Genomic DNA, 22,446 nt, shown 5'->3' on the forward strand with positions numbered 1-22,446 from the left:
GGTAACCATATGATTCACTGTTGGAGTCATCTTTTGGTTCTGTTTTGGTCCTGTACCTTCTATGATATGTTTTGATATTGTAAAAAGGAAGATGGTCACGCTTTTGAATGTCTAGACAATAATGGGTTAAATGTTGTTCCTGTTTGCTCCTCTATGTGTTTTGATGTACATCGTCTAAATAGATCTAGGTTCTCAGAATGCGATCTCCATGAGTACTGCTTCCCCAAATGCATATATGAGGGTTTTCCTTCTATCTCCCATTTAGACCTGGAGTAGAGTATTTATTGAATCTTAACTTTTCTTGGATTTTGCACAAATTGGTTTGAGTGTCAAATGGCCCCTGTACATCATGAAGCGTGATCCCATTTCGTCCTTCTTTGGTCATTGTTCTGTGTGTATAGATTTCTTTAAATACAAACCACTAGAATGCTTAAACATGATACTCTCATTGAGCCGCATTCATATTTAATTTAAGACCATCCTGTTTTGAAAGTGACCAGCGATTTATATGTGTAGGACTAGCTATTTTACTGAGTGTTACTCTTGAACTGTAGAGGAGTCTCTTGTCCAATAAATGTTTATAAGACAATATATGTGTGTATATCCGGTATATTGACATTGAACTGATGTGAAACCCTTCTACTCTCCCTCTTCCTCTTTGCTATTATGCTACTGCTATGTGATATACATAGGATATACATAATATATACAATCTACTGATCTGTTTTTGATGTTTACATCTTATATGTTTAACCTTCTTCATTGATAATATACTAATTCTTTTTCCTTCGTCTTTTTATGCATGAACATCGCATACGAGTCCGAGCGACTTGTTCTTCTTCCGCATTCGGTGTTGGGCTGAAAGCCCAACATAATCTTTCTCGAATCATCCCTCATTCAACCCATCCGCAGCGAAATGAAATATTGGGCCGAAGCCCAATAGCAGCCCTTGAACGTAACATTTTTTTTAAAAAAAATGGGCTGAGCCCACTTCCACTAGCAGCACGATCAGCAGTCCGAAAGTGGCTGAGCCCATTTTGATATCACCTGCTCACTTATTTCATTTTTATGCATTTGATTTGTATTTGTGCAACTAACATTACTTGTTTGTTTTCTTAGCTAAATGAACCTTAGTAGATTAGTGTAGAATTTAGTTTTAGTTAAAGGGTAGTTAATTTGAGAAAGACTAATTAATTCCATAAGCTTCATTTTTCTTTTATGTCAAAACTATTTATAGCATCTAACATTTATTTTATTTATTAATTCGCAAATAGCGTAACTATGTATTTTGAGTTAATGGAATCATATTTATTCTTACTATCATATACATTTCAAAACGTCACTAATACACAGTATAAACTCAAGTATATTTCATAGATAACTCTTCAAGTTTGAATCAATCATGCATATTTTTAGCTAGGCATAATTAATAAGAAATAATAAAAGGAGAAAGAAAACTCACTTCCTTTTGAATTCTATTTATAAGCCTAGATTTCTTCCACAGTGCTACATTCACATAACATAATCCAAAGTTCAAAATTGCTAAATCTTTTCTCAAAAGCTATTATTTATGGGCAAAGTATCATATTTTCATCAAGTCTCGTCTACGAATAGCATTTACTATATTTTCATTTAAAATCTAAGCGACATTCATAAGTCCTATTCTAAAAATGGCATTTAAAGTTTTCTTTTATATTATATTTTCTGTAAACCTTATTTTCACTAATATTATTTTCCTTTTAAAACTTTAGCAACATTTGTGAACCATTTTAAAATTTAAGCATTATATTTACTCTAAATTAATTAACCTAAGTTTGGTTGGATAACCGTAAGTTAACGGATTCTAAAGGATGCCTAACCCCTTCCCTTTAGGATAATATAGAGCCATTACCTAGAATCACATTGGTTAAGTAGACTATTAATTGAGGTTTAGTTTTAACTTTGCCTTAGGTAATCTCTAGGTGTCCTAATTCACCGTTAAATTAATTAGGTGGCGACTCCTTAAAACAAAATAAATAGGAATCACCAATATGTTGTACTCTTAAATTAACCCGGTTAAAATGGGGTGTAACAAACTTCACAGGACATCTCTGATACTCCATTAATACGGTGAAATATGTGGTGTGCTCATGCTCTGAAAGTGCGAGGTGTAACAGTTATAGCAGGAGTTAGGAGAGATAGAGGTAGATCAAAAAAGAATAGGAGAGGTAATTAGACAGGATATGACGCAACTCCAGTTGACTGAGAATGACCTTGAATAGAAAGGTATGTAGATTGAGGATTAGGTAGAAGGTTAGTAGGTAACATAGTGTTGTCGTATGATTTAGGTAGTTGCTTCGTTTTTTTTTTTTTTGCTAATGTGTATTGATATCTGTTACTACATTTATTTTGTACAATTGTTATTTTGTTGTCTTTTTCCTTTTCTACTTTCATGCATTACTTACATTCCTTTTGAGCCGAGGATCTATCAGAACAACTTTTGTACATCGCAAAAGTAGAGATAAAGTATGCGCGCATCCTACCCTCCTCGGACCCCACTTGTGAGATTACACTGGTATGTTGCCGTTGTAGTATACTCCTGTGATTATAATCTTTGGACTAATTTATCTCACATGGGAGTTGTGATAAAATAACACCAAGCTTGATGGAATAAGGTGAGAAATCCATGATTAATTTGGATTATCCGGGATAAATTTATACTTTTAACCAAATAAAGTAGTATGAAATTATCTCAAATTTAATATGGAATATCCACCTTAGTATTCAATCGAAATATGCCTTATAAAGTTAGACTGATGAGCATAAGACATATTCTCTCTTCCAAATCTTCTACCAATATTTTCCCTTTTTATGAATTTTGACAGGAGAAAATGAAAATAAAGAGAAAACTCACCTTCAAGGCTTGAGAAAAGTATGGGCTAAAGTCATGGGTCGAATACTAAGCAAGAAGAAAACATTTTTTTTTTTGCGCTGATTGACCTTCTTTTGGGGTTTTGGGGTGTTTTTTAATTTTTGGCCTTCGCCTAATGCCCTGAGGTTTTGGGTTCGAATTCCAGCTCAGTAAAAAAAAAAAAAAAAGGAATTTTGCAGGGCAGAGGTTTGAATTTGCAAGGCAGAATTTTGCTTGCACAGTTTTTCCCAAAACTCTATCTTAAGGCATAATTTGCAAGCAAATTCTGTCCCATCTGGCATAATTTGCCTGCAAACTCTACCTTCAGGTAGAGTTTTGCAGGCAACCTATGTCCGATGTAGGCAACCTCTGCCTAGTGATTTTTTTTTTTTTTTAATTTTTTCCTGAGCAGGGATTCGAACCCGAAATTTTGAGGTTTTAGGCGAAGGGCAAAAGTTAAATACTTTTATTGTGATGGCCAAAAATTAAAGACCACCCCAAAATAGGGCATGCCAAAAATTAAAGACCACCCCAAAATAGGGCATTACTGCGAATGGCCCAGCAGAAAACAGATTGGTACTTATGTCTCCTTTCTATTTGTAGGATTTGCATGGGCTAGTCAATTTTAAGTTTATATCTAAATTGTCCAAATTATTTAACTTTGGTTAGTTTGAGCAGACTTCGTTTAGTGGTGAGAAATCAAGTATGGCATAGCAATGTTGTGCCTTTAGTCAAGTGATTGACAGACAGCACTGCAATGTGAGAAGAGACGAGTGGTTTCGTTGCAAGACTTATTATTTCTAGTTCTACAAAAATTGGGATCTCCTTCCGTCATGAAAATTTAAAAGCCCAATGTTGAAACAGAACAATTCAAGAGAATACTGATTCACTTGGCCGGAATTAATATTGTAGCTATTTCACATAATACAATGATGGCTACATTTTTGTACGCCTTCCACAATGGCGATCAAAGTTTGTCAGTCATAGTTAATTTTATTTATTTACTTCTCACAATTCGCTTCCTTATGATGAAGTTATGCAAGCTCCAGACATTATGATAAACATTCATGTCTGAAGTTGGATTTTCAATTAATTTGAAGTTCAAAATCAGACATACATATTTGAAATAGGCTTTGACAAGCAAAACTCTAGACCCCTTATTTAAAGTTTGAAACTTACAATTTCAGTCATGTAGGTACAAAGTTAATTCTAAGACTATTAAATATTAAATGCTTAATAATTTTTTTTAGTATGTCCTCCAAACGGTTATATGTGCACTTGCCCCCTTTTGTTTTATCATCATCAAATCACTCCAGCCCAATAGACCGCCAAAAAGAGTAGTTTAATGCAACTGGTTAACACTTTTGGAAAAAGAAAAAAAGTAGTTAACACCTCCACCAGCGTCCCAATCCGAAATGCAAGGAGATAATGAAAGTCATGACCAAATTGTGCGACAAAAAAAAATAATATTATCTCTATGTACGTTGTACTGTTTCGGCATTGTTGAAGTTGAAAGTTCCCTCTTATTTTCTATTGACAGAAAAGAACATAGGAGTAATTATCTGTATGAGTCATGGGAAAAAAAAAGGAGCACGCCTCTCTCTGTCATAATTGATGACTGGATGAGTAACAAATTGTGCGACGACAGCGCTGGCGTCAGCCAATGGGTCGGAACAACGAGGGACACAGCCCATGGCATGGGGTCCTCCTACGTAACGTGAGTAATGTGCCAGTTTCTTTTTTAGAAACTACTAGTAAAGACTGTAATTTTTTATATTAAAACAGTTTTATTTTATCATTAATGGGATAGTCATAGCTTCACAAATGATTTTAAATTTTAATTTTTTTTGTATAAAATTTGATAGCTAATTAAACAGTGTCACATATATTGGGTGGAAGGAGTAATTACTTTCTTGGAAAGTAAGGGAAGGTTGTTGAAGCAAAATAGAACACGACTATTTGGTTAGATGTGGCAGTTGGCTGCTTCCGATTCTAATGTCAATAAAATAAAGCTGGCAAATGAAGGTTTTAACAGAAAACACTAATATATATTAATCTCATTTCTCATGCATTGTGTTGCCAATTCAGCATCAGTGCACCCAGCTACCGGTCCTGCCAATAGCTCTTTCCTACAAGTCGTAAGCTGATTAAATTATAAGTGCAGTACCATAATTGATAACATACATACACGGATGCTTAATGCATGCGTTTGTGCAACTGATTTCCCTTATTTGTCGTTGCACCTCCTTCCCACTTGTCTTTTTATCTATTTCTTCTCCTCTTCCATATCTATTCATACCAATTTGTTAAAGAAACGAAAAAACCATAAAGGAGTACTCCTTATGTTTTTTATTCACGAAAGATTCTCGAGGTTTTGCTTTTCATAATCTTTTCTACACCTAGTGCCTAGGTGGTTGCCTTTATCTTTTAATATGGAGTAAATAACTACGGAAAGACGGCAACTTTACTGTTTGATTGCAACGTCCTCTCTGTAGATTCTATTCATCTTCACATGCGCTTTCTGTGTAAAATTTGCTGAGGATAGAATTTGCTTCTGTGGAATATCGCAATTTCAAGAAGAGATTGGGGAGATGGGGCTATTGGATCTCTTCATCGCTGCATCAATGCCTGTGCTCAAAGTTCTTTTGGTTACGGGACTTGGATTACTACTTGCTCTCGATCGCATTGACTTGTTGGGAGAGGATGCAAGAAAGCATTTGAATAATGTGAGCTTCTATTCCTTTTTTGCCTTTCCCTACTCCTTCATTCCTCTTTACCATAGAATCTCCGGTCAGTTCAATCGAATTTTACTAAATGAATTGAGCAATTCAACTAGTATTATTTTCCCCAGTTCAAGGTAAAAACATGACTGCTAATGTTTCTTAGCTGACTTGCTTACTTTAGTATGATCGTTCTAGTTACTTTTATGGTTTGTCTTAAACCTTAATAAACTTGGGGTTCACTCCCTCTAGCACCATAAGGAAACAATTACGGGTAACGTATTCGTTCACGGTGTTCTAAAGTAGATAGAGAAACTGCTTTCGAAATTATAACTCGCTCAAACTGCAGTTGGTTAATAACTTTATGTTGTTGCTCATATTTTCATGTTAACTTCTGATAACCTGTCCCGCATCAAATAGACAGAGAAAGTCTAATTTGTTGGACTAAAGCCAAGCTAAATTTTGTTTAATTTGGGCTGACATTTGGAGAATTAGCACCGCCTACAATTAGTCTGGAACATATCATTTTGATTAATCTAGACTAGTAGCATTGGCATGTTGATGAGGATTCCAAGGACTTTGCTTAGGAGAAGAGTATACAAGGTTTGGAATTGGCAGTATTTAACTAATGGAACAATCATTTTTAAGAGTTGACAGCTGATCAGGATATTCAGATAATCAGACAACTGATCTTACACTCGTGATGTTGAAATAGAAGCTTCATCCTCGATCCCTTTGAGCCCATACCTATTACTAAGTGTATCCCAAATTACTCTATGCCACAAACCTCCATAACGTTTCAGTATTTAACATAAAGCATCTTCAGTATTGGAAAGACCAGAGACTTTTGTCATCTCATCCTTGGCTAAAATAATTCCAGAAGTAATTACAAATTATTATTGTACTCTGACAATACGCAATGTTTCTAACAAAAGCATAGTGTTGTTCCATATAGCCACATAACAAGCGAAAATGGAACGTCATTCTCAAGCCTAAATGCCTAATTACCAACTATAGTTTTTGTTACAGAGTTTTCAAATGTATTTCACTGATTGCACCAACTACATCAATATCTGCAAGTCTTTACCTTATGGTATACCCCTTGCATACGGCAATGGTGGCCTTATTTATGAATGAAAATACATTTACTTGATCCAAAAAAAAAAAAAAAAAAAAAGGGAGTCTTGTGTTATTTGTTATCATAGACTATCTAAACTACCTTTTAGCTTTTCTCAATCTACTCTCCTAAGTGAAACCTTAGCCTAGATGGTGAGTGTCTTTTATTATTTTTTATTTTTTATTTTTTTATTTTCTTAAAAGAGGTAGTGTGGTGCTAATTTGTTGTTTAATGCTGATACTTCTTCTGTGGACAGATTGTATTTTTTGTATTCAATCCAGCCCTTGTCTCCAGCAACTTAGCCAAAACAATCACATATGAAAGCCTGAAAAAAGTGTGAGTTTGAATGTCCATTTAATTCACTTAAAACTCTGTGCTTTAAAAATATGTCTCTCCTATTCACACAATTGCAATTGTAGGTGGTTCATGCCTTTCAATATCCTCTTCACTTTTATTATTGGTTCGATTCTTGGTTGGGCAGTCATTCAAATTACAAGGCCTCCCAAAGATCTACGTGGACTAGTCATTGGCTGTTGTGCTGCAGGTATGTAAAGCCAGCGAAAACCTTAGTGATGAAGATAAATGCACCTCTGGTGATTAAGTCTGAGCGCATTTTATATGACCTGTTTTAGTTTATGAGGAACCCAGCTAATTTCTAGACCAGCATAGCACACGTTGTTCTGTCCTGAAATAGAATTTATAAACTCAGGAACTATGTGGAAAACACTAGTAACAACGGAGTTTTGGACTAAATGTAATTGAAAATCCAAGAAAGGTCGTGATCAGAGAAGCTTCCTATTGACTCTGTGTATTTAATTAGGTAGACAAAATGGGAGATACAGACTGTTTTACTAGCTACCCTTTCATATTCTGCTAAAATAAAATCTTGAGATTTCAAATCCATTCCAAGTTATGAGAATATTTTTGCACCTTATCAACTCAATTGATATCAATTTCCTCATCAAGGTTAAAGTAGATATACAACATAGTATGACTAGCCTATGATTCTGCTACTCTGCAACTCAGATGAGGATGTGTCTCTCGAGATTTTATATGAATTGCTCAGTTTAAAATGTGTGTTGGTTGGAGTATTTGCTCCAGATGTGATACTACTTTACTTTAATTAAGCAGAGAAAGGAAATGTGAGATCATTCAAATTTCACCATAAAGGTGCTGGTGATGGAAGGCCAAGCAAATCGATTATTTTTCAGATACTTTTAGAACCAATGTGATAGGCAAAATAACTTTACCTTGGAATGAGACAGTCAGTAGATTGTAGACGTACATGAAATCTGTAATGTAGGTAATTTCCCTCTTTATATACAAGTACATTTTGGGTCCTGGAAATGAGAAAAATTCAACAAAACAATTCCTCTGGATGTCTGAAGAAGTGTTCCTGGTCACAGTGTTGATCTTTTGGTGCATATCTGCTTTCTTCTGGTCAAATCACATTGTGAGTATTAACCAAAAAAGGAAACAACCACGGAGGTCTGGGAAATGTTGTTTATGGATTTTTAAGACACGCATAACAAATTTCCAGTATCCAGGACACAAAATTGAACCAAAGGAAAAAGACCCTATCTCTTTCTTTTTATACAACACGCACCTCGCGACTAATTCACCTCATAACTGTACCGCCTAGCAGCGGTGGATGTACTGGGTAACTTTGTCCACCCATCCTTATACAGATGGGAATAAATCAACTTGCTTATTTCAAGTAATTCATGTAGGAATATGATGAACAAGAATGCAAAAGAGCGCTCTCGTACAATGAGTTGCTTCTGTAGTGTCCAAGTTATCTAAATTAATATTTTTCCTTTGAATGGACAGGAAACTTGGGCAACATGCTTCTCATTATCATTCCAGCCGTTTGTAAAGAGAAAGGGAGCCCTTTTGGGGATCCTGGTGTTTGTCACACGTATGGAATGGGCTATGCTTCACTTTCGATGGCAGTATGTGGCTCTTAACTACTTTAGTTAGTTTCAAGGATTTTATTGCATGATTAGAAGGGTCTCCAACATTAAAATTATGACCATATTACTTGTACAAACATGACCATTTTTTGATGCAAAGGAAATCTAATGCTTTCCCGGTGACTGTTCTACCTCAGGTAGGGGCGATTTATCTATGGTCTTATGTTTATAATATCGTGAGAATATCTTCAAGCAAGGGCTCAAAGGAAGTTGAGATTAATGATTCCTCCGCCAGTAGATCTTCGAGAGATGGCTCTATATCACAACTTGGGACATCATCAGAATCACTACTTCCATCGAAGGCCTTCCATGGATCCGAGCCACCAGAACAACTTGGGCTTCCTTCCACTAGATTTAATCACAAAAATCAGGTCAGTTTTTGCTCCATATCTCAATCTTTGGATAGTCCAGGCCATGCAACAATCAGAGTCCTCTCCCACCTCTTACCCTACAGACAGGAAAAAAAAAAAACAAAAAAAAAAACAAAAAACAAAAACTTATTAGCAAAAGTGAGGAGAATATCCTAGATAGGAAAACTGAGCTGATGCATACGATTAAAATGAAGAGAGGCTCTCTAGGACTGGGAAATGACTAAATGGAGATGGCGAAATAGGGTTAAACTTATAGCCAGAAGTTTTTGTATAGGAGTCATCAAATGAGCTATCACACATTATGCTATGCAACATTAACGTTCTGCATTTCTGCTGATTACGCCGTAGTAGGTGGTTGAGATGGTGCACTCCGGTTTTAAGTTTAAATGATGCACTCTGGTCTCTTTTTTGATTGGTTGAGTGTTCTAAGAATCTGATTCCAACAGGATTTCACTTTCACACATCCATACAAATTTCACTTATTTTGTTTAGAAGTTTCATATCAATTAATTTGCTCAAGGGTGGATCTTCACAATATATGAAGATGCTCTCTATAGCATATGTTTATTTTTCTTTCCATAAGTTATTTACGCATCATAATAAACACAATTATGCATCAATTTTGGATATTGATGTTTGAATTTTTGTAACAGGAACACCTTTGGACTAAACTAAAGCAGTACATGGAAACTCTTTCAAGGAAGATCAACCTGAAGAGTTTATTGGCCCCTTCTACCACTGGAGCGGTAATGTTCTATTGGTGTTCCTTTTTCGGAACTCGTTTATATTGCAAAATTTCGCTAATTCTACTTTAGTGTTTCTAATATGTTAGGTGTAAAAGGAAGACACATTGAAGCTCTTCAGTCATGCAGTTGCTACTGATCAATGACATGAAACCTCAAACCTATTTTTAAGGAGTAATAGCAAGACATGTTTTAAAACTATCCATGAAAAATGGCTTTCTTATATTTTCTGTCCTTCAAGAATTCTTATGAGAAGAAGTATTTTGGCAACTATTAATGTACAAGCACCTAGCTCGTTATCTGTAGGTTGGTTTTCAATGTGTCAAAATTCTAATTTTTTTTAATTGTTATTGGCATCTGTAGCAGCATGAGCACACATACACCTCATTGGAGTAGTTCATTGATATCATCTGTCAATAAATGGTTCCAAAAACAATGAGACGCATGACGTAGGTTGGGATAAGAAAGGACTATTTTATGTTAGCATCTTATAGGTGCTCTAGACTTTAGCAGTCACCACTCATCAGTATCTACTTGCTGAATAAATACGCAAATTTGAGGGCTCCTTGTTCAACCTTGCACCGATTGCACTGACAAGTGGTCAGTTTTCTACAGATTGCAGGTTTTATAGTTGGACTTATACCTCAGATAAGGAAGTTGATGATTGGTGAGGTAGCTCCTCTACGTGTGATCGAAAGTTCAGCTATTTTACTTGGGTATGACACATCTACTAGTCTGTGTGAATAGACTTAAACCACTGGTTCATTTTCGAAACTCAATCAAGAAATAATCTGCTATACCTTAAAAGTGCCTGCATAAAGTGCAATGGCTTTAGAATGTCATCATGCAGCCGTACATGCAGATAGTATACTGGATATAATGTCACAATCTTTTTTAACGCATGGAGACATTAGACTGGAGTTGTCTGCAGTTGCTAATTATCTAATAGTATTTGTGTCCCACCAAGTCGTCAAAACTTGTGCTGACTCGTTGAAATGATTGCAGGGATGGAGCCATCCCACTTCTAACACTAATCATGGGAGGTAACCTTTTGAAGGGTTTGACGGGCTCAGGGATTCAGAAATCGCTACTTGTTGGCATTATTGTTGTCAGATATATTGCCCTACCCCTGATTGGTATCATTGTAGTCAAAGGAGCTATCCACTTGGGTTTGGTGCAACATGATCCGTTATATCAATTTGTGCTTTTACTTCAATTTGCACTTCCACCAGCAATGAACATTGGTATGTATTCAACTAGTTGCCTGTCCTACTCTTTTCGTGTTTCTTTTTCTTTTTATGTCTGACCACATTTTCAGAAACTTAGAGATCTCTCTGTTGGCTCTGCATTAGATGTCAATGACAATAACTGTTGACAAAATGTTATTTCAAAGCTTCCCACTATCGTGATTCTCCTTCTCCCCATTAACACTTAAAATTTTATGATGGGGAATGGAAATGTAGGGATACAAAGTAACCACTTGTGGCATTAATGCAAATGTGACTGTTGCAATACAAAGTCTTAGATGAGATGACACAATGTCTTGTTTCACTTGGCAGGTACCATAACACAGTTATTTGGAGCTGGTGAGAGTGAGTGTTCAGTGATTATGTTTTGGGCTTATGCATTGGCTTCAATATCGCTTACTCTGTGGACAACGTTCTTCATGTGGCTTGTAGCTTGACTTCATATTTTTAATCAGACGTAAAAGCTGACATGTGCAGTGTTCTATTTTGCTAAAATCAGTCTTCAGTCTCATAACAAACGAAAATCTGCAAAAACTGGAATTAAAAGTTTAACCCTCTTTGATGTGGTCATTAATAACAAGACCCCCGCAAACATAGATTGCCTGCTCTAAAGCAGACATTCTTGGAGTGGAGAAGACATCTTGTGTTCTGGCTCTAATATTGCAGTTGTGTTCAGCTGAACATGACACTTAGAAAAGAAAAAAACAAAATAAAAGTAGGCACAAAGATTCTTAAATTTTGGAGACAATATGCAGCTGAGAACTTCAAGTATGCCATAGCAAAATGTATCATTGCACATAATTGTGCTTACATTGATCCGATTAATATCAAAAGACAAGGTTTTAAGGTGAAATGCATCACCATCATACTAATTGATACTACTAAAAGATGCTTGAGAAAAGCAATAAAAGCTTGCGATGAGGGGGGTTAGATGGATTTGTGGAAATCAGTTATCAAGTTGAACTTCAACAGATGGGGGTCATGTGCAGACTTCAGAGAGGAGTCTTGTCGAGATCATCAAAATAGGGATGCTCCATAGCTTTCTTTGCTGAAATCCTCTTAGACGGCTCATAGTGCAGCATCTCCTGCAATCACAAATTGTTGACAACAATAAACCATACACTTACTCTAACAGGCTAATCAAATCAGACAGTCATCTCAAAGTTTAGAAACGTACATTGAGAAGGTGAATCCCATCGTCATCTAGACCAGGTACAACAGTTGAGAGTGGCTGTGGTTTCCACTGGGGGTATTCATGCCAGTTAACTAACTTGCTCACCCCGGGCCAGAGTTCTTCGTTAGGAGTACCTAGCAACCTGTGCAGCAGTTCTGTTAATATGAAAATAGTGGAACAGGTGAGGAACCAAGCTCAAAGCAGGTGACTTTTAGCTCCAAACCTGAAAATGTGTAGCAGCTGTTGCAGCTCAGAGTCTCCTGGGAAGAGGGCTTGGTTTGTGACAAGTTCAGCTGAGGTTGAAAACGAACCACAAATGAGAGAACCATTATAACTCCATGTCTAGTATATTACACTACACAATCTAAAGGGAGGAAACGATCATTCGGAAGAAGAAGGATGAAAAGGAGTTTTACCAAATATACAACCAACGGACCACATGTCAACTGCTGTGGAGTAATGAGTAGCTCCAAGAAGAACCTCAGGGGCTCTATACCACAGGGTTAATATCTGAAGAAAAAGGAATTTCATTATTCAAGAACAGTGGGTCTAAAGATGATAGCTGCTGCTGTAGAATGGTAAAAGTACCTCATGGGTATACTTCTTGATGGGCAGAGTATAAGCTCTGCCAAGCCCAAAATCTGCTAATTTGAGCACATTCGTCTTACGGTCCATCAGAAGATTGTGTGGTTTCAGATCCCTGCAGCAAACAAATGTCGAGAAATTAAACAAGTGGCCAGACAACCCATGAAAAACCCATTCGTATGACTTTTTGTGTGTAACCAAATGGCACAGCAGTGGTTTTACCTGTGTAAGACACCATGGCCATGACAGAAAGCAACCCCTTTGCAGAGCTGGTACATCAAGCTCTGTTTCAAAGAGAACCGATGTTAAACTGCAAAGGAGTAAATTAATTATTGAGCATATAGACTACAAACAAACCTTAACAATTTTAGGGGGAATGGTTTCAGCCTTTGCGCGGAAAGTACGAATAAATTTCTTGACATCAGTATCCATGTACTCAAACACCAAATAAAGAACGGTCTTCCCTTCTTTGTTGAGCCCTTGTTTAACATCCATCAGTCTGATTGTACAATTATAGGACATCGTATCAATAACAACAACAACATACTCAGTGTAATCCAGGGTAGGGTGTACGCAGACCTTACCCTTTGGCTCAAGTAAGTCATAACAAAACAAATTTTTATAAAAATAATGACAAATAGTAACGGAATCTAAAGAATGAAATTAATTGAGAAATAGATATAAGGCCTAATAAGAGAGAAAGGGAGAGAAGAGACCTGACAATGTGAGGATCTCTAGAGAGCATTCGGAGGAGTGAGATCTCACGGAGAGTAGTTGGAGGAACACCTTCTTCGTCCTCATGAAGCCTCGTCTTCTTCAGCGCTACAATCTTACCAGTAACCCTATCTCTCGCTCTGTACACCTTCCCATAAGTACCCTCACCCACCTTCTCAAGCTTCTCAAATGCCTCCATCGCCGATGAACTCTTTTTACCAACATCCATCTTTTCTTCTCTATCTCTCTCTCTGATGGAGCGTCTCAGTAACCCCTTTTATATACATAAATAACTAACGGCCCCATTTTTGAATTTCAAACTCTGTTTTCCTAATTCCACTGTTGCCCCTTTTTTCGAATTCGCTCCCACTTTTTAGTTTTCATTGCTACAACGGCCTTCATTTACTCTTATTCATTTATTTTCTTTTCCGCGTTACAGAAATTATCAAAATGGTCCTTAATTTTATGGAGTTTGGTTTCATTAGGTCCCTAATGTATAAATATGATACAAATGGTCCTCACTGTATTCTCAAAAGTGGTCAGTTTGAACCTAAGTAAAGATATCAAATTGTATTACAAAGGTTACTTCATTGTATCATTCAATTCAATTTCAGAACCTACACCATAATTTCTAATCCTAACTTGATACAACTTGCAGGGTAAGTCTTGAAGAAAATTGCAATTCTATAGTGAATTTATTCACTGGAGTATGAAAAGAAGCCTAAAATATCTTCAACTAGGTTGTGTATGGAGGAAGATGTCGAGCACCTTAGTTTATTTCAAAAGACAAATAGTGATTATGTGTGTGACCAAATTCATCACTTTTTGGAATACATTAAGGACTATTTTATGATATTTATACATTAACAAGTAAATGAAACCAAAGCTCATAAATTAAGGACCATTTTGGTCATTTTCTCTTACTTGTAAAGATAGAAACCCCTTTTTCTCAGCTATTATTCCAACAATGTACATTGAGGGTTTGAGTTATGTGAAGATCAAGTGAAAACATTGTTATTTTTGAGTTATGTGAAGATCAACTGAAAACATTGTTATTTTTCAGTTTATGTGAAGATCAACTGAAAACATTGTTATTTCTCCTAAATTGAAAAAAAAAACAAAAAAAGAATCCTACCAGAAAAAACTTACGTACACTCAATGTTTTTACCAAAACTACATTAAATATACCATGATTAGATGATATATTTGGCAATTAATCGAACATAATTAATAGTACTCCATAAAAGTGTATATAAAGGGCGCATACCATGTAAATATTTGAGTTAATCAAAACATTTGGTGCGGTAAGTTTTTCCCCATTCCTACTGGTTATGAAGAGCAACCCGTATTTACACTAGTAGAGCAAAAGTGAACAAAAGGCTGCGAAGCAGATGCAATAGCAGTTCAGACACAAACAACACCTAGTTACTACCCCCTTTACCTAAACACAGCTCTCAGGTCAGATCTAACTCAACCATATACACAGAAACTGTTACATTAAAATCCTCCATAGCAAGATGATAACACATGCAATCCGGAGAGGCAAAAAGTGCTCGAGATTACTTGGGAGTCACAACTTTCTCCGCTAGTAGTGTATATACAAAGATTTTGAAGTGCCCTTCTATAGCTCAGTCATTCGATTAAGCCTCATACTCTGTACCTTCAAAGATATTCTCAGCTTCTGCTCCTCCATGTCTCTCAAAATACTCAACAATTTTGCTCGATAAGCTTCACAGATCTCAGTTGCATTTACCACAGCATTTGTTAATTCCTGAATTTTCTCGTCTTGATTCTACAAAAGGTAAAAAAATGCACATTGTGTCAGTTGCACACTCAAATCATTGATGCATGAATTGCAAAAAAGAGCATCAGAGAACTAATTATTGAACTTCTATTAGGAAACCTAGTCGCCTGACAATATGAATGAATACTAGAGCCCCCAGTCTCAAGATGATTTACTAGTGAAATAATCTCCCCGTTTGACCACTGAATTTATGATTCATCATACTTCTTCAACAACAGGGCAACAGGCCATGGTGCTGAAGATGAAGCCCTTCCAACCATGACAGTGAGTTAGAAGAAATCTCCCCAAGATATTCATGGGTCACATCCATGATAGGACTGCTTCTTGATTTATGGTAAAGGGGCAGGCAGGATTTCGTTTCTAAAACCATAGGTCAGACCCAGTCCCCAAAATCATGTCCTACAATTGCTAAGGCTAGTGTGAATGTCAATGTTTGTTAGTCAACTCATAAAATCATAGGAGTGATTTGGGCGTCTAACTGGACAAAACTTCGGTGCTAATGCTAGCAATAGTTTCAGACAAAACCTTATTAGAGTTCCTCCTTGGTAGTAATACAAGAGACTAGAGTACATTTATAATAGATAAGAGTAAGACTGTAAAGAAATGAAAAGAAGAAATTAACTTAAAAAAGAAAAGAAAGGGCCATACAGCCATACTTGCCCCCAATTACGTCACTCTTTCATCCCCTCTCTCTCTCTCTCTCTCTCTCCCCTCCTTTGTCTTAATGGTTTTTGTTGGGACATGATGGAAGAGTGGTTTATAGAACTGCTAAAAGGAGAGAACGAAGATGGATATGACCATACATCGTGAGCAAGGAGAGGACGGCAATGGTTAAAATTACAAGGGAGATATGTTGGAGTAAAGCGAAAGGGGTGGGTAGCATTAGATGGCTTGAAGAGCCAAGGCAATTCGGACTTTAATGTGGATATATGAGTGAGTACAAACTGACCAAATATTGGCTCTGGTAAACGCCTCATTTAAAAAGATTAAGCTATGAGAGATAAGACAATTGTATTCATTTGTTTCAGGTGTATAGACAAAAGTAATACCCAGCTGCTCTTGGTTTCAGAAAAAACAAGTTTGTTTTTTTAAAACATTTAGGAGAAGTGGTTTCTTGTGAGAGCATCAGAGTCCTAGCGGCATTCAAATGAAATCAACTTACCCACAAAAGCATCTCTCTCTCTCTTATTTTTTTTTTTTGTTTTTTTGTTTTTTGTTGTTGTTGTCGTCGTCGTCGTCATCATCAGAAGAACAATAATCACAAAAGCATCTTAACATAGCTATCCTCCCACGTAAATATGAGACGATAAAATTCTACAATAGTATATAGGAGAGGACAAAGAAATAGCTAGCAAACTTCATCTGACCTGGAAACAGTCACGATGCTGATTCATTAGACTAATCACAATCTAGGAAATATAGATGTAATAGTAATCCAAGGTCAACTAACACCAACTAAAGTAATGCATGTGAAGATGTGACCAGTGAATATCTACAAGGTACCAAGATGCAAGTAGCAATATTCATTAATCATTTGGTGTGGGCTTCCGGAGACAAAAAAGAAACAAATCGCTTAGAGTCCCTTGTTTAGCAGCTATGACAGATTCAACATCTCTTAGTTGAAACTATGGAGTTCTTTTCTTAAAAAAAAATAACCAAACAGATAAATAACACAAACAATGAAAGATTTGAGACCAAATGCAACCAGATGACTTATGAACAGAACCTTATCAGGAGCCGTGAGACTTGAGAGCTGAATGGTTACGTTGAGCAACAGCAAAACTTGGCTATCCTAATAGAAAGGAAAGAACGTAGAACCAACAACAAAGAACTAGTGAAATTAAGTAATTAGGTTGTTCAGCCATTACTGAGCGTACAAGCCTGGAATTGAAGCACAAATAATGTTTTTCAAGGAGCTTAACAATTTATAACATCCCTTTCTCATTTTCCTTTTCCTTTTTATCTTTCGGGATGTGGGGGATTGGGTTATCCACAACAAAGATAGCACGCTGCCAAAAGGTCAAACAATTACCCATGCTTAATCATCAGAAGGAAGCAAAGAAAGGTTAATACGAACTTGCAGTGAAAACAGAGTGCACAATATTCACCAGCAGAAAGAACATCCCAATAATTTCTGGGCGGAGCTCAAACATTTCAAGGAAAAAGAAATTACCACCAAGCAGGGATCATCACAATCAGCTTGATTTCCATTCAAGTTGAATTCCTTTGCTTTGTTCATGTCTAAGCTCTGTGGTAGTGATGGAGTACCGCACGTTGCAGCTGCAACCTTCTTGGAAGCTTCATGTAGAGCGTCCATAGCAACTTGGTACACATTTTTCGAATCCACTCCTTCTTTGACATATTTAGTTGCTTCTAGGCTTAACTTTTCAAAGCGATCAGTGAAGGACTCATTATGACTACTTGGCAACCCAAGTTCGTCTTCATCTAAAACAACATCGCTCTTGGCTTTTCTGGTCCAACGTTTCAGTACATAATGAGATGGAAACCTCAGAACATTTTTCACTCTAAAAACAGCTAAAATGTGCCTACAAAGAATACCTGAAAAGTCAAACAATTGGCAACTACAGCTAGCTTTCTTCTCAATGACATTATATTTGACATAATAAACTTTATGGTCCTCTCCAAACTTTGCCACTTGATACATTACATCTGATCCTGTATCATTAATTACAGTTGCAGGATAAGCCAGAGTCTCGATTAGTTCTTGTTGGAACATCAAAAATATTTCCGAAGTATAAATGTGAGCTGCTTGTTTTTCCATGGGAGATGGGGTCTTCAAAATAGGAGCAATATTTATGGTATCATACTCTGCCTTCACCTCCTTCTCATGCCTGCTTGCAGTAGCTTTTTCATACTGACTCATTAGGACGTGAATGTTAGTCGACGCATCTATATATCCATCGAAGAATGAATTTGTACTATCACTAGTTTTAGCAATAGATGTCTCCCCAAAGAATGTATCTCGAAGGTAAACTGGAACCCAATGTTGTCGAGCATCGTACATTGACTGGAGCCATTCATCATCTTTGAGATTGTATCTTCCAAGTAGGGATCCCCAGCATACTTCAAACTCCTCAATTATCTCAGTCAAATTGACACATTTCTGGAATTCTGCTTCAAAGGTGGGAAATGAGTGGAGTGAATGTGAGAGCCTCTCCTGTACTTGTCTAAAAATATTGGATTTGCAGAAGCGGTGACGAGCGCGTGGAAATACATCTGCAATGGCTGATCTGATGATCCTATCATGATCTGTAGTTATAGAAACAGGATGGCGACTAGACATTGCAGCAAGCCAATTTTGGAATAGCCAGATGAATGATGACTCCGATTCATTGAGAAGCAGGGCACAGCCAAATAGAACTGGTTGGCAATGATGGTTTACTCCTACAAATGGGGCAAAGGGCACCCGGTATCGGTGAGTCCTATAAGTGGTGTCAAATGTAACCGTATCTCCAAAATAAGCATAATTCCTTCTGGAGGTTGAGTCGGCCCAAAAGATGTTCCCGGATGGACCACCTTGAACAGCATAAAAGAAATTGGAATCCTCAGCCTGCTTCTGCTTCAAATACTCAAAGATATAGTGAGCACCACTCCCTAGAGTCCTCTGCCTGGTTTGGTTCATATAATTCTGGCAATCAGATTTAGTGAAACCAACATTATTAACCCCACCGGATTGCTTAATTAGTACAGACATTACGCGAGTAGCGCCCAAACCAGCAGCTTGGAGGGTGTCAATCAAGCTGCGGGCAGGACCAGAAACATGCCTATGTGATCGAAGCAAGTGGACCTGATCAGGGGGGACAAGCTCATGATTGTGGTCTTTGACGAATTTAGTAATAGCCCACTTACCAGAAGACTGTTTCTTGACAGTCAAGTGAGCTTTACAGCCGACCCTAGAGACAATACGGTGTCGCTTGGGTTTGTGTTGATCAGGCCTAGGGTTAAAACCCTCTTTGGAACAGACCAATTGACGGCTACTAATAGAGTTATCACGACGTGAACGGCGATAAGCGCTGACACGAGTGCCAAAGCCAACTCTGCGAGCATAGGAATTGTAGAAGATGCGAGCAGCCTGCTCAGATTCGAATTCCATGCCCTCGTAGGGTTCACTCTTGTCCGAACAAGGTCCTAAATCCAACCCACAATCATCTTCTTCTTCTTCGGCAGAACCCACATCGAACTCCAATCCATCATTTTCCAAATTTAAGGGTTCAGATTCCATAATAGCCGAAAAGTTAGAGATTCGAGCAGTATGTTAGATTGGGATTACACAACATAAAATTATGGACTGAACCGCAGAAGAAAGCGCAGCCAACCTCCTAGCTCTGAGCTTCACTGATCTTACAAAATGGCGACCTCCTCCTTTCTCTCAAAATTTTGAGCTTTTTTCATTATTACAGGATGATACTTCGAAAATTTAACTGAATGTGACTTTTAAGTTTGGAAATTAGTAGCGGTGACTTGTTGGGCCACCTCAAGTCAAAACACAATTAAATTTGGGATTAAGAAAATTGAGGTTGAAAATGTATTTTGTCAAATTTGTTAATTTTTTATAAAATATAAAAAAGACCCCAAACTATTTAATCCAACCCCCCATTTATTTCAAACTCAACATCGGTTCATATCAAAACACACGAACTTCATTCAAAACACGAACTGATCTCAACTGCTCCTTCAAACTTTCAACGTTCAAACCCACGAACTGATCTCAACTGCTAAATGTGCTTCTTGAAACCGTTGTCAACCTTTTCAAAAGCCGACTCAGAAACGAACTGCTACTCTCCATTTCTCTCAGGTAAAATCGCTCAACTTTTTCTTCTTTTAAAGTTAGGGTTTTGAAATCAAAGTGAGAAAACGATGATTTTGGTCAGAGAAGAAGAAGAATAACATGGGTTTGTCTACAATGTTGTTTATTTTGTTATTCAATGCTTGAGAAACCCTTATTTGTTGTATTTGTTCGAGTTGTTGGGGTTTGTGTGTTTGTAAATAGTGTATGTGGGTGTGAAATTCTAGTTTTTGGTGTTGTTTATGTTCTCGTTCTCCTTAGGAGTTCGAAAAAAGGGCTTGTTGGGCTTGACAAAACCCGTATTTGCTCTATTTGTTCCACTTGTTGGGGTTTCTGTGTTGTTAAATAGTGTATGTGGTTGTGAAATTATGATTTTTAGTACTGTTTGTGTTCTTGTTCTCCTTGGGGTTTCGAAAAAAGGGTTTGCATTTTTTTTGGATTTTTTCCAACAGCTGAGTAAGTTGTTGCAGCAACTTCAGCACTTGTTTGACAGTTGAGGTTGGTTTATTTTGTTTAACTTGTGATGGTGTGTGTTTGTATTGAAACAGATGTTTTTTCTGGTTCAAAAGTTAGGGTTTTGAAATAAAAGTACGAAAATGATGAATTTTGGTTAAAGATGAAGAGGAAGAACATGGGTAGGTGTCTATGCAATGCTGTGTCTTTTGTTCAATTTTTGACTGTTGTGTGTTTGTAATACACTGATATTGCCCCCTGATAGTGAAATAGATGTCGTTGTCCTTGTAAGGCTTAGGAAAAAGGGCCTTGCCTTTTTTTATTTTTATCCAACAACTGAGTAATCTGTTGCAACAGATTTCTAATCTGTTGGTAAAAACCCAAACAGTTGCTGAGGTTGTTACAGCAAATGAATATGTTGTTGCAACGGATTTAAAATCTGTTGAAAATTGTTAAAACAGTTGCTGAGGAAGCTGTAGCAACCGTTCTGATGGTTTCCAACAGATTAGTATGTTAGAACAACTCAATCATATGTTCCAACAACTTTACCAGTTGTTGCAACAGATTATCCATCTGTTGAAAATAATCAATACAGTTGCTGAGGAAGCTGCAGCAACTGTATTGATATTTTCCAATAGATGTATAATCTGTTGCAACAACTTATGAAGTTGTTGGAACATATGATGGAGTTATTCCAATATATTACACACTTGTTGCAACATATGCTTCAATTGAAAGTGTTTTTGCTTATCTTCTGTGTGCAGATAAAATGTCTTCACGAAAAAAAAAAAAAGGGAGGAATCATCTACAGTTAGTAAAAGAGCTAAAGGGGCATCATTAGATGATCTTGCTGAACAGGTAAATATTCTTTCTGAACAAACTGCTGAACAGGAAACCTCTCAAGTAGGAGTTTCTGGCTAAGAAAGTAAAGAAGATCAAGTAGATGAACAAGAAGAAAATAAAGAAGAAGAAGAAGAAGCCGAAGAAAAAGAAGAAGATAAAGAAGAAGAAGAAAGAGAAGAAGAAGAAGAAGAAGAAGAAGAAGAAGAAGAAGAAGAAAACAATGATGAAAATGAAAAAGAAGAAAACAATGATGAAAATGAAGAAGAAGAAAAATATGATGTAAATAATGATGACAATGAAGAGGATAAAACTGCATCTTTTGAAAGGTCGACGACCGGGGCTGTTGATTCTTCTATTGGGACTGATATTGACAGACCTTCCACTGATGAAGTTGTCAAAGCTTTCAGTATTGAGAAGTTCCGTGTGCAGATGCTGATGGATAAACTAGGTGATTTGAATGGTGATCTTGTTGTAAAATCAGTCATGGGCAAGCCCTTTGATTACTTTAGGAAGATACTTCAAGAGGAGGACTTGGAGGATTTCTTCAGGACCACATGTTTTGGGATGTATCTAGATTTTCCTGAGGACAACAATGCAAGGTTTCAAATGACCATTATGTATGGTCTTCTCAAACGAAGAATTATTTGCAGCAAAACTGATGAGATATGGATAAACTACTGCGGCATGCCAGTTTGTTTTGGCATCAAGGAGTTTGCCATAATCACCGGACTGAGGTGTCATGCTCCTTCTCAGCCTCTTCATACAGTTACATTAAAGAAGGGAGCCAAGACACCAAAGTCATCCAAGGGAGCCAAGACACCCAAGTCATCCAAGGCAGCCAAGAAAGGCAAGAAAGGCAAAGCCACGGTTGATGATGATTTGGATTTAGTGGATGTTGTTGGAAAGAGCTACAAGGTAGTGGATTTGCTAGCAGACTTGGAGTTAGAAACTATGTCAAGAAAGCACAAGGAGTCATTGTGCTTAGTTTGGTTTGTGAATTCTATT

At 37.0% G+C, this 22,446-nt stretch overlaps 3 protein-coding genes across 3 annotated transcripts; 1 reads left to right on the plus strand and 2 right to left on the minus strand.

Annotated features, from left to right (window-relative positions):
- The first annotated feature begins 4,919 nt into the window (after nucleotides 1–4,919).
- Nucleotides 4,920–11,556, plus strand: LOC132628266 (protein PIN-LIKES 3-like). The gene is made up of 9 exons (XM_060344048.1): nucleotides 4,920–5,616; nucleotides 6,984–7,063; nucleotides 7,147–7,271; nucleotides 8,558–8,679; nucleotides 8,838–9,071; nucleotides 9,725–9,817; nucleotides 10,430–10,530; nucleotides 10,820–11,058; nucleotides 11,374–11,556. Exons 1-9 carry the CDS (start codon nucleotides 5,482–5,484, stop codon nucleotides 11,496–11,498), a joined length of 1,254 nt encoding a protein of 417 aa, XP_060200031.1. The 5' UTR covers nucleotides 4,920–5,481; the 3' UTR covers nucleotides 11,499–11,556.
- A 255-nt stretch (nucleotides 11,557–11,811) lies between these two features.
- Nucleotides 11,812–13,908, minus strand: LOC132628267 (cell division control protein 2 homolog D). The gene is made up of 8 exons (XM_060344050.1): nucleotides 13,537–13,908; nucleotides 13,178–13,319; nucleotides 13,043–13,104; nucleotides 12,824–12,935; nucleotides 12,652–12,745; nucleotides 12,459–12,528; nucleotides 12,239–12,377; nucleotides 11,812–12,146 (listed from the first exon to the last, which is right to left on the minus strand). Exons 1-8 carry the CDS (start codon nucleotides 13,761–13,763, stop codon nucleotides 12,054–12,056), a joined length of 939 nt encoding a protein of 312 aa, XP_060200033.1. The 5' UTR covers nucleotides 13,764–13,908; the 3' UTR covers nucleotides 11,812–12,053.
- An 845-nt stretch (nucleotides 13,909–14,753) lies between these two features.
- On the minus strand, nucleotides 14,754–19,789 carry LOC132628265 (protein FAR1-RELATED SEQUENCE 5-like). Its single transcript, XM_060344047.1, has 2 exons — nucleotides 17,512–19,789; nucleotides 14,754–15,326 (listed from the first exon to the last, which is right to left on the minus strand). Exons 1-2 carry the CDS (start codon nucleotides 19,579–19,581, stop codon nucleotides 15,156–15,158), a joined length of 2,241 nt encoding a protein of 746 aa, XP_060200030.1. The 5' UTR covers nucleotides 19,582–19,789; the 3' UTR covers nucleotides 14,754–15,155.
- Between the last annotated feature and the right edge of the window lie 2,657 nt (nucleotides 19,790–22,446).

This window comes from Lycium barbarum, chromosome 2, assembly GCF_019175385.1.
Source record: "Lycium barbarum isolate Lr01 chromosome 2, ASM1917538v2, whole genome shotgun sequence".
NCBI classification, from domain to species: Eukaryota; Viridiplantae; Streptophyta; class Magnoliopsida; order Solanales; family Solanaceae; genus Lycium; species Lycium barbarum.